Source organism: Pleuronectes platessa, chromosome 22 (assembly GCF_947347685.1).
Source record: "Pleuronectes platessa chromosome 22, fPlePla1.1, whole genome shotgun sequence".
Classification (NCBI taxonomy): Eukaryota; Metazoa; Chordata; class Actinopteri; order Pleuronectiformes; family Pleuronectidae; genus Pleuronectes; species Pleuronectes platessa.
In genome coordinates this window covers 8139630-8153954 of record NC_070647.1, presented here as the reverse complement: position 1 = coordinate 8153954, position 14325 = coordinate 8139630, and the positions used below count along the sequence as shown (strand labels likewise).

The window sequence follows — 14325 nt, the reverse complement described above, 5'->3', positions numbered from 1 at the left end:
CTAGTTTCAACAGGAGTTGCTCTTGTCCTACCTCACTATTACTGCACAGAGAAAATAACCTAGGTTAAGTAGCATCATCTTGATAACATCTCAAGGGTTCATATCCCTCTGAAGTTCTCTGCTGGAAATAGGACTGCACTAAAAACAAGCAGAATTGCCTTGAATAAAGGCTCACTTTCCTAGCTTGCTTCAATCCCTCGAAAACACAGTTGAATCCTTTGTCATTAATGAGTTCTCTTTTCAGAACCACGGAGAGCTCCCAGCACCCCCCCCCCCCTCTGCCTCTCTCTCTCTCTCTCTCTCTCTCTCTCTCTCTCTCTCTCTCTCTCTCTCTCTCTCTCTCTCTCACACACACAGACACAAACACAAACACACACACAAAATAAGTCATTGTCTGGTCAGGATCAGCCTCAAAGCAGCATAGCACACTTAAACAAAGGGTCTGTCTGGTCTTGTGAAGGCAGCCTCTAGGCACAGAGTACAAAGCTCGGGACTGACTCACTTGATCAGAGTACAAGGCAGACACTTCACTATCTCCTCCGTCACTGTGATGTAGTAAAGACACCGGCAGGAGATTATCTGCTGCTAAGTAGCTGGCTGTGATGGAGGAAGCTAATTAAAGGCTAATGGAGGATCCTTGAAAATGCAGACAGAGAAAAAGAGAAAACTCCACCAGATAAAGCTGCTATTGCCATTTAAATGGGTAAGTGGTGTGAGCGGTGATTTGATTCAGTGGTAGAAGCAGGAGAGGTTTTACCCCCTCTTAATTAAATTCACTAACGTCTGCCTCATTTCCCATTGGATTCTGTCAACAAATTTGTTTGCCTTTAGATATTGTGACTGAGTTTTGTAACTTCCACACCCTCAGTTACTTCCGGCTCTTATGCAACCATTTTGCGGTGGAAAAAAAGGAAAAGTGCACAAATGTTAAGCCAAAAACAACTAATTTCCTAAACACTTAACATTTTAGTGATGCTGTTTGCACATTACAAAACAAATCTGCACTTAAACAAAAACTCTGCATTGAGTCTGCACTTAACTCCTGTCTAGTTAGTGCAAGAATTGTGACTTAATTATATAAACCAACCAATTAATTAGCAAGCCTCCAGGTAATAATTAAATGTTAACACAATGTAATTAACAGCACTATTTAATGCAGACCCTTCATGTGCTGTTTCCAAGGACAAAACAATTCAACATTTTCAACTGCTGGATAATTTCACTGGAAAACCTGATTAAACACACAGTAAGCGTGACTATGAATGCTTTATTGTGTTTGTGTCTGAGGGAATGGATTATGACCAAATGAAGCTGCAGGGATCAGAGGCAGAGCCGATTTCTTTTTAACAAAAACAAATGTAACCCTTTAATTTTCGCCAAACTCCGCCAAACAGCTCACACAGAGTCCAGTGTTTTAAGGGGAGATTCTAAGAGGAACTACCTTTTTGACTTGCACAAAAGAAAGGTAAACGGTCAAACAATATAACTACTATATATATATAACATTGAAGAACTAGTAATGTTGTTAATCATTTTATTTCAAGTCCACTTAGATCCAACAAATCAGTCCCTAATCATCGTAATCCAAATGTAACAAATGCAATTTTTATTATAAGCAAAGCTAACCAGATTAAATGTGTATTTGCTTTTTATATTTCTGGTTTGTTACCTTTTTTCTGTTTTTAATCTTTATCGAAAGCCTCTTTGAGCATTGTTATAAGTTCTGTCCAGATAAATTACATTATTATTATTATCAATCATATCATCAAAAGTAGGCTATAACCTCCCTCCACTTTACACCCATTATTATTCATTTAAAAATCTTGAAGTCCTCTCTGAATCTCTAAGTACAATTTGCTTGTATTATCACAGAATGTTTCATCTAATGCTTTAAATTTCTTTATGCTATCTGTACTGAGCTGTTCCTACTGCTGCTGGGTCAATATAAAAAAACACTCAAATGGCGGAACAGGGGGTGCCTTGTATTGTGAAACATCAAGGTCAATACAGTTGGCATTGACCATGATCAATTACAAAAAATATAGATCATGGTTGCAAATATTTTTTGACTTCTTAATTAAAAGAATATGAGTTTTACACCATAGTAGCTGCAGTGGGGGCTGCTGTAGTTATGAACCACACTTCCTGCTACTATAATTACCAATCCAAATCAACCTGAATTAAAATACAAGTACGAGTTCAACCTACATATGTGGGTCTGTTGTCCAGAACAAATTTATTTTGAAACATCTGCATGGAGAAATATGATCCGGTTGTGATGATAATGTTAAAATTGTCATAATCTATTCAGTTTGAGAAAGAGGGATGAGGAAATGGATGAGAGAGTCAATAATGATGCATATGACAAGTTAACTCGTCCAAACTGGCAAACAATAGCAGATTTCCGCTTTAAGATTGAAACATCTTTCCACAAATACTCAGTGCAGCTAGAAAACCTCTTAATTTGATTGTAGTTGCCAAGTGAAGTCATAAATCCATGTCAATCCTGCCTGTCTGGTTCAATACCTTCTGTCTGCTGAGACATGCAACAGTCCCTGCACTCAGGCAAAGGTCAGATCAACAACAACTGGCCAGGAGCAGACATACCAGAGGCCTTTGGGTAGAAATACAGGGAGGCAGGTCGTGGGTATATGGCCTTTACTGGTCTGACAAACCGCTCTGATGACCTTTTTGGCAAGTTCCGTTAAGACATGCTAAGCAGTTTGGCTTTCCTGAGGCAGTCATGTTGATGTGAGTGTGCGAGTGACAAGCCCATGCCGGAATAATTGCGTGCAATGAAAAAGTGCCGCCTTATAAGCATCTCCGTCAGCTAATTGTGGTGCCAGAATGTGTTTCATAATCTATCAGGGCCTGGCTCGTGCATACTTGTGTGATGAAGATTACTGTATGGGAAAAGATTTTGATGGCATAAAGGGGAGGACACACTTATAATGAAACAGCTAATTATAATGGTACAGCCCAAATGACACGGGTGATTAGTTTCCTCCCTGTATTAGCAATCAGTACGTGTGTGTGTAAGTGATAGCAGCATTTTCAAAACTAATTTCCTGTGTTTGTTTGGGAAATGGCTGCATCATTTACTCACTTATTATGTTTTTAATATTAAAATCTTCTGAAATATATATATTTTAGGAAGTGTTTCAGCTTGCAATTGGTACACAAACAGTTTGAGAAGGTTTATACACTATAATTTTTTAACATTAACAATCACTATATCATATTTGGAGGTAATGTAATGTAGTCCTCCCCATGAAAAGTAAACTGCACATCATAAGGCTTCATTCTGGTTCATTATGTGTGAATTGAAATGGATGGAAAGTGCAAGAGAATACCATGGATGGGATTCAAGGGGTGGGCAGATTCAAGTATGGGAAGGAGAATTTTGTTAACATGTTGACATCTCTGTATTCCAGACAACTGGTAGAATTAGACTGATCCAAGCCATCTGTCTAATTCACTATTTTAACAACTTTCGACAGAAAAAGTGGCAGCAGTTTGGTTGAATAAAGTGCACCAGTTCTCGAACAGGAGAAAGCTTGTTTTGTGAAATGCCCTGTAATTGCTCTGATTGATTGCACTGAGAAAATACGTATGAAGAATTCACTTGCAGCAAAGTCCGAATAAGAGAGAAGAAAGAGAGCACTAGCTTGTAGTTTTCTTTACAAAGCTACCTTTGCTTAAGAACTGTTTTAGGATAAATGGAAACGCAGATATGTTTTAGGAATACTTGACAAGGGTGTCTCACAGCATAGATGAAGATATCAGGGCCAATTTTTCATCCTTCACAAAAAGCATCATCCACAGACTTGTTATTATGCTTTATAATAATCCATCACAGGAAACATGAAGTTTTCATACAGTATTGTCAAAGTTTTAGCTGACCTTTGGGATGGATTATTGCATGGGCCTTAAGATTCATTATTAGGCTCTTTTTCCGATGTGATTTTGAAAATGTTGCATGATTATGAAATTGTTTGAATGTTGTAAATTAGCAGATTAAATCATGTGATGTTACATAGTTTACATTGTGTATACATGGTATGTGATGCTTTCTAGTTCCTACCACGCTTCCTGCCGCTTTCGATTGACAATGGCCCTCACAAATGTCCAGGATTCAAAATGAACTATAAGGATCAGGATGACGCAGAGACCGCTGAATATACTGTCACTAATGGCCATTGATTCAGAACTGGCCTAGTTGGATTTTAACATCTTGATCAATTACTTGTCTTTAATTAAAGAAGGCCAGAGGAATGACCTACTATAGATGAGATATTTACCTATAGCTAGAAGGTTATTTTTTCACCACTGTACATTTGTTGGTTGGTTGGTTTGTATGTTTGTTTGAGAGTGAGATTAGACAAAAACAACTGAATGGATTTCCACGCAACTTGAGGAAACTTGGGTCAGGGAAATGCCCATCAATTTTGGTGCGGCTACCGATCAAACATTGATAACATGACATTGCAGGGAGAGGGGTGGGCTAGTGGCAGAAAAATTGGACTATGGGCAGAAAATCTGACTGGATGGCCTCTGGTACGACTCCACGGAGTGACAACTAAAAAAAAAAAACATACCTGGATGGACAACACCTGGATCTGTCCAAAACAGTCCAAGAGGACTCTCCCTACCCCACTGTCTAAGTGGAGTGGGGTCTAAGTTCTCCTGAGCAAGGCACCTTACTCCCCCAACATCAACAAATTTCCCCCCATTTTGCATGAGTGTGCATGTGGGATTAATAAATGGAGCTTGATTGAAGTTAAGAGGACTGTTAGGGCCCAAGTATTGGTATTTTGCTTTAATTTATCATCTCCTGCTTTCACCATGTAGCCACTTATCTAGCTGCTACCCCCTCACATCTTCCAACCTATAGTGGAAAATTAACCTAGAAACACTCATCATCTGCATATTCCTGATGCCAGATAAACAAACATATGCTAATTATGATGTGGAAGGATTATATGTCATGCAACAAAGATCTAAATTAGAAATGCTACTGAATCATCTCTGAGCAAATCTTAATTCAAACATTAATACTATAGGTCGTGTAGAGGAAGAAACACAGAGCTCTTCACTTTGGTCACCTTCCTCTTCCATTCCAGAGACCGATTGAGGTAAGAAACTGGAATGAAATCCCTCCACGAATCACAGAGAAGAGCGCTTCCTATACTCTCAAGGACAAGTGCCATCAGCATGTGGCTCTCAGCCTGGAAAGCCAGTTTTAACAGCCCTTTGCACAGAGGATGTGACTGATGAGAAACATTGAATACCGAACAAAAGGCATGTCTCATGAAAAAGCATTTATGCAGCAGTTGGAGGGATATGCAAAGAGAGGGGTGAAACAAGAAAGCTCAGAGAAAGTAGTAGAAAGGGAAACTGCAAAACGTATGTGTTTAGGGGAAGAAGAAAGGATGTGGCAGCCGATCAGATCACTGTAATTCTAACATTAATGTCCAATGATGCTGGTTTTACTGACATTTAAAGTATCCTGCCTACTTTGTGGTTTGATCTTGTCTTCCTTAAGACACGCTGGGATAATATCCGCCTCTTATCCGTCAGTCTGACTGACCTAATCACTTAATGGTACTCAACCAAATCAAATCATAATCATAATTTCGCTATAATAACAAAGACAGTACGTTGTCTATCAGCCATTGGCGTGCAACCACAGTGAGCAGAGGGGACACGCTGTGCTATCACAAGTTGTGTGTAATTCCAGATATCAAGCCGGAGGCCGAGGGAGGACAGAGAGTGACGAACCCAACCACTGTGAACAAAAACAGGATTTAAGACCTAAATGGCTCTGATGATCCTGACCTTTGAACTTTCTAATTGAGAGAAAGTGCAGGGGAAAGGTTAAAGCTAAAAATCAATATCACATTGTCATTAGTGTTACCAGCATGAAGGGTGATGATTGCATTGATGCAGTTCTTTACAGTTCTATGACAGTCGGGTCTTTTTAAAATGCTATTTAAAACTAATTTCAGTGTTTGACCCAGTGATATTTTAGAAAATCAAGACTAAACTGCCTGTAGGATTGATTATAATTCAATGCATGTTCTGAAAGACTAAAATAGGAGTTAACAACAAGCATCTAATAGTTTAATTATGACTGAAGGGACAGAGAGAGCAGGTGGAACACATGTCTTACCGAGCCCGACTCCCACGATGAGCCTCCCCGTCAGCAGCACCTCTTTCCCGGGGGCGGTGCTCAGCACGATCCCCCCGAGCGTGAAGGAGAAGCTGGCCAGCAGTATGCACACCCTGCGCCCGAAGAGCCCGTTGAGGAAGCCGCCCAGCAGCGCAGACACGGCGGCCGCGGCCACAGTGCAAGAGATGAGCAGCTCCTGCCACAGGGCGCTCAGCTCCAGCTCCCGCTTCAGCAGGAGCATCGCCCCGGAGATCACCCCGGTGTCGTAGCCGAACAGGAAGCCCCCCAGCGCGGAGAACACGGCCAGGACGTAGACGAAGCCCGGCGTGACATCCTGCTGGAACTGCTTGCGGGCAGCCCTCTCCAGGTCCACGGCGGAGGAAGTGGATGCGGCTCCTGCCGCTCCCCCGGCAGCCGCTCCAGGGGCACTGGCGGCGGACCCTCCGGCAGCGGCGCCCTGGGTGCTGATGCTGGCGCTGGACGGAGCCTTGATGAGACTCCGCTCTCCTCCATCGTCCACTTTCTTCCAGCGCTCGCCCATCAGGTTGCTCATACTACGGAGGCTGTAGTCATGATCCACCTGCTTTCGCGACATGTGGGAAATACAAGACGGGACAGGGCTGCTGGCTTGTGTCTGGTGCTTCAGGGGGAAAACAGAGAAAAGAAAAGTAAAAGAACAAAACACTCTAGCCCAGTAAACTAATGCGACCCCCTCTCAGTGTGGAGTTACTGCCCGGTACTTCCAAAACAAAACACACTCCCAAATACACTGGCTGCTGCGTAAAGTTGTCCTGCAGTCTGGTGAGTGTGTGTGAGTGTCAGAGCATCACATCCACATCATGTGGTCCTGCTGGGAGAGTTGGAGGAGACTGGGGAGCAAAGGTAAGACAGGAGGAGGAGTGTGTCGTGCTGGAGCAGCTCGTCACCACCAGCGTCGGCATGACGCAAAGAAATGTTGTTTTGGAAGCATGATGCTGGAGTGGAGAGTGTGGAGCGATTGTGGTGAGGATTTAGTATCATAGGATTAAAATGAAATGTGGGAAGTAGATATCGGAAATATAAAAAAAACTCACAATGATATCGATTATTATAGCGCCTTGCAAGGGGAATAAATGATGCTTTACATATTTAGGGGCAAAGAAGATTAACAATCTCATTCAAGAGTATTCAAGAATATAGGGGTATTTGGAAACAATGGCTAAAATGCATCTGGGTAGAGTTAAAGGGATAGTTGACTGTTGTAACGTGAGCTCATTAGGATCCATGTCAGGATTTAATTTGGGGGGCACAAGCAACATCCACTCTTCACATTATTATTTATGTTAAGTTTAAAGACTGACTTTTGCTCTCAGTGAAGGTCATGGCTTTAAAATCTTCTATATGAGCCGAGAATGACACTCGATTAACAGCGAAGCATTTTACAAATCTTCACAAATCGGATTATCAATTATCTGTTATACCTCCTCACTGTTTTAGCAGTATATCAATATATTGACCTTTATTATATTGCTATTGATGAAAACTCTATTGATATTGTAGTAATGCTCAGCCTTACTCAGAGATATGGATATGCAATATAACCGCTGAATAAAATGACCATTAGTTTCTATTAATATAAATAAAGATTCTCAATGATAAAAGACATTTCAGACAGTTTTCATGTCATCATGTTTCTGCTGAAATGTTCTTCAACAGTCTTGCCAACTAGGAAATCATCTGCCCTTTGCAGGACTTATTTAAGTATTTCAGGTCCACGTTTCTGTGCAAAAGGAGTAAAAATCCTCACACACTTTTCTAAACATAATATCTGATGATCAGAAAAGTACCAAACATGCATATTAAATATCAGTGTTTTTATAGGAGGAAATTAAAGATTTGGCTCCAGGTTAGTATTGAAAATTTCCGCTGTTAATTATACATAGGAACACTGTTTATTTGAACATGGGATCTTCTTTAGATCAGCTAAACAGTTCAATCTGAGTGAAAGACATGATCCAATTTATTGCTAAAATTAATTCTGTAAAGTCAAACTTGCAAATCTACAACAACAGATGAGCTGGACAAGGATTTATCTCCCCTGAAACATTAATGTCGACTGTGCATAAAGGGCTGGAGTTACACTCGATAGATCTCCTCCATTATATGCATTCATAAAGATAATGCATCTCACACCGAAAACATTTGCAGAAAGTTCATCAACTTATTCACATTTACTAAAGTGGCATTATTGCATTAAACAACTCCTTTCTTCATGATCACCTTTACGATCACTGCCAGGAGGTTCCCTATGATACATAATAACTTTACTTGCTTTCCTAAGATGACTTTATCGATTGATCTAGTGATTGTTTGGACTATAAAATGTCAGAAGATAATGAAAAATGCCTATTGTGATTTTCTAAAAGGTGAAGCAGACATATTCAAACTGCTTATATTAGTTTTGGTTTGGGAACATAGAGCCAAAAAGCACATTTGTTTTTTCTTGAAACTAAAAGAGAAGATGAAACAGTTTACTGTCATCTTTATTTGCACAGCAACTAATGATTATTTGTATTAAACTGCCATATGTGTGTGTTTATTTCTTGCAATTTTTGATATCCTATGTTGAAGAATCACAATTTCCCCCAAACCCACAAATTGCATGTTTTGTCCAAGCAACACCACACAACTCAAAATATTCCATTTACTATCACATGAGAACCTGGAACTAGGCAATATAGGGAATAACCTTGACACATATTGTAAACAAGCCTCACTCTCCTTTCAAAGCTAAGGACTGTACAGTGCACAGAATCCATAAGTGACAACCTGCATCTCTCATCTCTCCAAAACTCTCTTCAAACATTGAACCATTATCACTGTCTAGCTTCTCCATTATTGATCACACTTAAAGACAAAAAGTAATCTCTGTGAATGTTCTGTACGGTTGTAGCCCGGAGAAATGTCATGGTTGTAAATGCACTCATGTGCATTCATGTACAGAGTGGATCAATATGTGGACAGTGGTGTCACACAATGTGGAGAATGAGGATTGGCCTCATAATGGCCCATTGTTAAGGCCATTAGAGAAGGAGGGCATAGTGGAGGAGGGTTTCTACACACACAGTGGCGCACAAGGTTTTATGGGGAAAACCTATGATGTTAGCAAATTAACCTTGTGACTCCAGTTTTAGGAGCACTGATAGCAAGGACCAAGGGAATTGAGGTTGATCTACGTGGGCCTTTTACTCTACAGATGATCTAACATTTGGTAACAATTGTAGGCTTAAATCTCTACCAGCCCCCCGATCTTTCCATCATACAACCATATCAGACAACAGTTTCCACTTCGGTCATACACAAGGAATACAAAAAATGTAGATGCAGAATCCCATAGATTTTTCAGCTGCGTCACTTCATTTCGCATAACCTCATAAACGTTCCTGCTCTGAGATTTGTTGATGATCACATTTCTGTCTCAAATGGTTAAAACAAGATTAGTATAACTGATCTAACTAAATGTGTAGGGGGAAGCACTCACAGATGCTGCTCTCCTATACATCATACATCCGCCCAGGAAACATCTGTTACTGATCATTATTTGAAGACTAGAGAGCTCCCCCCACTGGTAGTCTCTGACAGTTTAAAAAGTTTGAACAAGTAAGGTCACCTCTGTCAATTTGAAAGTCGAGAAAGTGGAGACAGCTGAAAATGGAGACAGCTGATAATGAGCTTCATAGTAAAGGTTATCCAGGAAGGACAATGTTGTGAAGGAAAGCCGGATAATATGTCCTAGGTATGTTGAACATGCTTCGTACTAAAGGCCCCAAAAACACACAGCTTTGATATGATAAGATATTCAGATAATGCCGTCATGTAACTCACAAAAGCACAGCTCCTGAGTTATAAACTGTCTGACATTTTAATGTCAAGATAAGTTTGAAGTATATTGATAATGACATCACGCGAATATGAAATGTCAAACTTCTTTTCATTCTTTCAAACTCAACTTTGAAACTCAAACAAGAAACAAACAGTAAATGACATTGAATTGTCGTCACAGACTTAGGTTCTGTCCACTCTCTAAACAAGTGCTTCCTGTGTTGTTTCGGCATGAGGGCTATTTTACACACTTTTTTTACTTGAGAGGTTTGCGACATTAGAACTTAATAATTTCCTCCCTTAACCAAGACTTCATAATCGGGCTTAACCTCAACCTTAATAAACCTTAATCAAACAAACCACCACCAGGAACATGTGCAGTGTCACAAGGAAATACTTGAATCAGTGTCAGGGAAGTTAAGCTTCAGTAAAAGATTATAAGGAGGCTAGGGAGGATAAAAAATCTCTTATGTAATAATTGAGGAAGCAGAATTGAATTTGTATATTGATTTTCAACCAGACGTGCAAAGGGGATATTAGCTAATAAACCTTCTAGGCCTTTTCACAGCAGCTAACTACAGACTACAAAGCTAAAACGAGCAGTGCTGATGTAGTGTCTGCATCTCTCCCAGAGGATCTGAACACTTTTTATGCACGCTTTGAGAGTAACTCCCCGGCTGCGGAGATCGAAGAGGCCCAGTAGGACCGCTGCCCCCCCGTCATATCTAGGGCAGACGTGTGGAGATCTCTCAACCGGATCAACACGCGAAAGGCACCTGGACCTGATAGCATCCCTGGCCGAGCTCTCAAGGTGTGTGCAGATCAGCTGGCAGATGTGTTCACAGACATCTTCATCCTGTCACTGCTCCAGTCTGTTGTCCCCGCATGTTTTAAGAAGACCATCATTGTCCCTGTTCCCAAGAAAACTAAAATCCTCTGCCTGAACGACTACCGCCCAGTAGCACTCACTTCCATCATCATGAAGTGCTTTGAGCGGCTGGTCCAACCATTCATCACCTCCTCCCTCCCTGACTCTCTGGACCCTCTTCAGTTCGCCTACAGACCAAATAGGTCGACTGCAGATGCTATCTCTCTCACCCTCCACACTGCCCTCTCCCACCTGGACCAGAGGGACACATATGTGAGAATGCTGTTCATCGACTACAGTTCAGCATTCAACACCATCGTGCCCCTGTAGCTCGTCACCAGGCTCAGAGACCTTGGGCTCAACATCACCCTCCGTGAATGGATACTGAACTTCCTGACGGGCAGACCACAGGCGGTGCGGATCGGCAGCACCACATCCTCCACCCTGACTCTCAACACCGGTGCCCCCAAGGGCTGCATGCTCAGTCCTCTCCTGTACTCCCTGTTCACGCATTACTGCATGGCCACCCACAGCTCCAACACCATCGTCAAGTTTGCTGATGACACCACTGTCATAGGCCTGATCAACGGCGACGATGAGAAGGCCTACAGAGAGGAGGTCAGAGCCCTGACATCTTTGTGCCAGGACAACAACCTCCATCTCAACGTCAGCAAAACGAAGGAGCTGATCGTGGACTACAAGAAGAGACAAGGAGTGGAACACGCCCCCCTCTCCATCAACAGGACCACGTAGGAGCGAGTCAGCAGCTTCAAGTTCCTCGGGGTCCGCATCACTGATGACCTGACCTGGACCCATCACACAGACTCCATCAGAAAGACGGCCAGACAGCGGCTCTTCTTCCTCCGCAGGCTGCGGAAGCTCCACATGGACTATTCTCTGCATTTTCTACAGATGCACAATAGAGAGCATCCTGACTGGCTGCATCACCGCCTGGTATGGCAGCTGCACCGCCCTGAGCCGTAAGGCTCTACAGAGGGAGGTGAAGTCCGCCCAGCACATCACCAGGACGGCGCTACCATCCATGGAGGACGTCTACACCCAGCGGTGCAGGAAGAAGAGCAGCCGGATTATTAAAGACCCCTTTCACCCCAGCCATAAACATTTTTGCCTGCTGCCGTCTGACTAACGGTACCGCAGCATCCGGGCCCGCACCACCAGGCTCAGAGACAGTTTCATCCCCCAGGCCATAAGACTTTTAAACTCTGAACTGCAATAATTCCACCAAACAAGCACTGTGACATATTTGTATATTGCATATAATTGCACTATTGTTGTTATTATTCTCTCTTCAGCTGTTTATATATATATTTAGATATATATACTTTATTTCTATTTTAAATTTGGATTTTGATATTCTATGTTATACTATTTCTATTTTATTTTATAGGTTGTAATTACTTGCGCATTACTAGAAGAGAGCCTGTGACTCAAGCATTTCACTGCCAGTGACTGCTTAATGTTATTGTTGTGCATTTGATAATACAAATCTTGAATCTTGAATCTTGAATCGTGAATGGGCGCGACACAAGTCTAACTATAATACCATTCAGCAGGGTCTTGTATACATGGAAAGGAGCCCTAATTATGCTATGCTATGTTATGCTAGGCTATTTTAGCCTATTTCTGGTTACTATTTTTGGCCGCGGAACACTTTTGGTACAATCGTAAAGTACAGTAATCTATAATGAGCCTTCCATATGCTAGCAAAACGCCAGCTAGCAATTTTAGCAAGTTGCAATGTTAGCAACACAGAAGCTGGTGGACAAAGCTAAACAGCTATTTTATATTCTATATATCCAAATAACTTTTTAAAAGAAATTTACAGAGACCAAGTCAGAGCAAAAAGGAGAATACCTTACATTTGGCTGGAAACATGACTCCACATGAAAGTTAGCGTTGCTCCATGTCTGCAGAGAGTGTAAGTAGATAACTGTTTGCTTGGTATGTGACACTAGCTAGCTTGGGCTTTAAGGCAATGTATTGTCAGGGCTGTGTGTGTGTTTGCTTGCTTTGGAGCTCTTCTTCTTCAATAGTGAAGAATCAACCATCAACATATCCAAGAAGACAAGCCTCTGAGAAAACAGGAGGCAGTTAGCAACAAGGAAAGCTAGTAAGTTAGCCGTGTTTCTCAAGTTCTGGTGGAAACCAAAGCAGCATCTGAAAGGTGAGTGAAAGTCCTAAATCTCTTTCTGAATCACATAATTGTGAGGAAAAATAAACAAAATTGAGTTTTTCTGAATTTGCAAGATACCACATACAAGATAGCTCAACATGTCTGAGATTGATCCAGTTTTATTCTGGTTTGGGTTTTGACATTGAGATTTTCATAGCTCTGATTCTTAACCTGGGGGTCCCAGTATAATTTTTGGCTGTCACCAGATAGTTGTGTTGAAAATTGTTTGTATAAATTCAATAGAGTAATGTTGATTTCATTGTTCTAAATTGTGAGGTTTTGCGCCGGTACAAGGATGGGAAGTAATGAACAATCTGTAAGTTTCTAAGTCATAGCTTATTATTATTTGCTTTTACTGTTACGTATATGCAGTGAATTTAACTCTTTTGTAGAATAAACACACACTGAGAATTAATTCTTGTCTTGAGTGACAGGTGGTGAGTTCGGGTAAAATATCTCTGGTTTAATGTAGACCCCTCTACAACCTCCGTGATTTTTAGCTAATAAGCACTTGACCCAGTTTCCTGCTCTAAATATATTTGCCTGAAAAGAAATCTGAATAGCTGCAGAATGCATCCATAGATATCGTTTGGCTTTTTCTTTCAGCTCTCAAACTCAGAAATAACTAACTTACATCCTGGTTCATGCGCCCTGATCATTTACCGAGCCTCAATTTGTCATTTGTCCTTTGTCCTTTCCCAACCTGCAAGGCATTGTCTGGGTCACCGTGTGTTTACCAAAAGTCAGCATCCCTCTCACTTCATAATACAATACTTAATATTTAACCCATTAAGGGCGAGGTTGATGACTTTGAAATATTGACTTTCCCTTAGTTGATTATCTTACTTTTACTTAGTATTTTATGGTAAAAAATGTATATGAGCAAAAGACTTCACAAACCCACAGTTTTTACAAGATGTTATAACTTCTGATGATATTTGTGCAAGTAAACATGATGTTTCAAACTCTCAAACAGCAGTTGTTTTGTCTTTCAGAGTGATTTTTTTTTGCATCCATTTGTGTGTGGGTTTCTTGCTTATACATGAACACACTCACATTCCCACCAGAATATATATCACAGGAACTGTTGGTACCATAAAATAGTTTAACTGTAAATACAACATTAAAGCAGGATAAAAGTAGGTTTGTTTTTCAAACAATGTAGGATAATTTCCATGTCTCTGCTTAATTAACGTCTAGATTAATGTTTAATGCAACCCGCCCCCCCTG

The 14325-nt window shown here is 41.1% G+C and overlaps 1 protein-coding gene across 1 annotated transcript in view; it reads right to left on the bottom strand.

Moving 5' to 3' along the window:
* LOC128428908 (proton myo-inositol cotransporter-like) overlaps positions 1-6809 on the bottom strand; it is a 55156-nt gene extending 48347 nt beyond the window's left edge. The window contains exon 1 of the mRNA XM_053415183.1: positions 6173-6809. Within this exon, the coding sequence (XP_053271158.1) occupies positions 6173-6767 (595 nt within the window). The 5' untranslated portion in view covers positions 6768-6809. The remainder of the gene's footprint in view (positions 1-6172) is intronic.
* Between the last annotated feature and the right edge of the window lie 7516 nt (positions 6810-14325).